We start from the raw sequence: 2,742 nt of genomic DNA, 5'->3' as shown, positions 1-2,742 counted from the left end.
CATTAGCTTTGTTGTTTTGCTAATACCTCAAAATGAACCTGTGAATGTCTGTGGGTGAGCACGTCTTCGCCATTCAAAATAAAAAAGCGCACTTTTTAATTTTATAATGCCGTCTTATTGCTCTTCTTCGTAGTAGGTGCATTTTAAAAATGTTTCACGATCAATCCTGGACTCCTGCTCAAAATGATAAATTAATATAACGACAGCTACAAAAAAACAAAAACAAAACAATAAGCCCGCAAAGCTGATGTCGTTGCATCCTGACGGATGACAGCCGTGACAGCTAAGTGGAATCCCGGAAAATAACCCGTGGAACTTTGACCAATGAGAGAACAGTTTACTCACGCATGACTTGTATTAACAAATTTGGTCCGTTTAGAAACTTTGCCGTTTGAAAGCGAACCGCACCAAGAATAAAAAGCAACATTGTAATAATTTTAATCCCTGTTTCAGAACAAAGCAATCGATCTACAGGTGTGAAAGCACCCTTAGAAACTCCAAAAGGACACCAAAGAACCAAATGATATAAGGAGCCCACAATAAGCACATATGAAAGAAAAAAATTCTGAATTTTATAGTATGTGTAAAGTGCAACAGCAAAGAGCTTTTTTACATTTTAGAGAAGCCAAGTTGCGCATAATGCCATTGATATGACAACTGAAAACAATAATAATTTCAATTTCAATAATTTGAATATTCATAAGGATTAATTTTTAGGTGTCGTCAATACGTCAATTTTGTACGTTTAAATGCTGAAAATACATAAGTATTTGTACGTTTAGATGCTGAAAATACGTCAGTATTGTACGTTTTAGTGCCTCTAAGAACGTAAGTAAATGTACGTTTTATAGAACCACATGTTACCTAAAATACATACGAATTATCATGAGATCACGTTGGAATGTACGGAAATATCTGCCTGTGCCTAAGTACAATGTGCAATCAGTGCGTCAAGAGCACTCATACACGCATTATTATAACGGACTCACGCTTGCTTGCTGTACTGTACGACTCCTGTACGCTACCGCAATCGTCTTTACCTTGATTGCAGTCTTCATCCATCAAAACTTTACTAGCGAGACTGGTTATCCAGTCGTGAAAATGTAGTTTGCGTCTCATCTGGCCATACAGCAGTGGGATGTGTTGACAATCCGCTCAGTCTGTACTTCACACAGCGCGATGTGTGAGGGCTCGCGCTCTTCAGAGACAATCACAGAATATGACAGAGCTCGTGTTTTAAAGCGAAACACACTGGAATGAATAATTCACTTAAAACGCAACGAGAGTCTCTGTTCTCTCTGCAATCTCTGATGTAATCAGCCTGGTTTCCTTTATATTAGCGCTGTTTTGGACGGATTGTTTGAATGCATTCGCTTACTGGATCATTGGACTGAAAACTTTCCCGGAGTTTAGCAGCTTAAAATGATCTAATCGCAAGCACAGTAGCAAAATTGGGTTAAAGGGTTAGAATAGAAACTGTGCTTCAGTAATTTTGCGTTAATTGCGTTAAATTATTTTAACACGTTAAGGATTGTAAAATTAATCGCATGCGTTAATGTGTTAACGATGACGGCCCTACTTTGAACCATTCAATAGTTCAGACCGTATACTCATTAATGACAGATTCTTTTATTTGCAGCAACATTCTGTGCTAAACAGCAGTATCTCACAGCAAAAAAAACTGCAATTATTTGTTTCAAGCAAAGCCACTCATCTTTGAACGAGTTGGATGCATCAAACTCTTCAGGTTAAGTCGTTCAGCCATTCCAACATGGCGGATCAGCGGTCTAATTATACCCTTGAAATGCTGGCTTTTAAAACAACATCGCATGTGCCAAGATTTCTAAAATAGACCACATCGCTCAGCACGACTCCTCCTTTCATCTCACATCATTGGGAGTAATTTGCACTCGGTATTTTAGTTATTTTCAGCATATGTTAAGCCAATCCAGTGCAGACAGTCACCACAGCCTTTGTTTTCTGTTAGTAACAAAAAGGTAATAGCTACTCTAAAAGAACCATAAAAAAACAGATCTTGGAGTTTGTTGTTGTCATTGAAGAAATGATAAAGATGAAAAACCACTTTAATCTGACACACACACACACAGACTCACCTGCAGTGTCTGTGTACACCTGCCACTGTTTCGATGATGAAACACTCTCCCTCATTCAAACAGAAGGCCATCTCCTGACTATCTTGGCATGGCTTGAAGAACTCCGAACGTACGGTGGAGGTTGTGGGGGCAACTGCATTTGAAAGAGACACAGGAGGGCAAGAAAGATGATGTGGGACAGAAAGCGATTAATCAAGATTAAATACATTTAATTCAATTAATCAAACAAACACTAATAATCCATCCATTTCCATAATGTCCATTCCAGTGATAAAATTACATCTGAGTGATTTCTCAATATTATGGCATGAATGGTGTTAATTGAATCACACGTTCAAGTACGATGGTTTCACAATCACTCCACTGATTTCAAATGAGCCCATGTGAGGACCAGAAAATATTCTAGAATCTATTATAGAGCTTATATAGGGTATGAGGGTTTAATGATACAGGCCATCAGAGATAATAAACTTCATGTAATAAGCTACAACATGGATTTTTCAAACCTTTTTTTTATGCCACTCCAGCTGCAAGGGACCGTTTATAAAAACTAGTCAGCTTTTACTGCAAAAATTTATAGAATTACACATCATATATACATATTATTAGCAAATATTATATATATATA

At 37.5% G+C, this 2,742-nt stretch overlaps 1 protein-coding gene across 1 annotated transcript in view; it reads right to left on the bottom strand.

Moving 5' to 3' along the window:
* The window catches only part of LOC107678479 (pro-neuregulin-3, membrane-bound isoform-like), a 164,982-nt gene that overhangs the window by 70,907 nt on the left and 91,333 nt on the right, over positions 1 to 2,742 (bottom strand). The window contains exon 3 of the mRNA XM_016473754.1: positions 2,115 to 2,247. Coding sequence (XP_016329240.1) covers positions 2,115 to 2,247 — 133 coding nt within the window. The remainder of the gene's footprint in view (positions 1 to 2,114; positions 2,248 to 2,742) is intronic.

The sequence above is a fragment of the Sinocyclocheilus anshuiensis genome, unplaced genomic scaffold (assembly GCF_001515605.1).
Source record: "Sinocyclocheilus anshuiensis isolate Anshui unplaced genomic scaffold, SAMN03320099.WGS_v1.1 scaffold1944, whole genome shotgun sequence".
NCBI classification, from domain to species: domain Eukaryota; kingdom Metazoa; phylum Chordata; class Actinopteri; order Cypriniformes; family Cyprinidae; genus Sinocyclocheilus; species Sinocyclocheilus anshuiensis.
The sequence above is the reverse complement of the archived record's forward strand: the minus strand, read 5'-3'. Positions and strand labels throughout refer to the sequence as shown.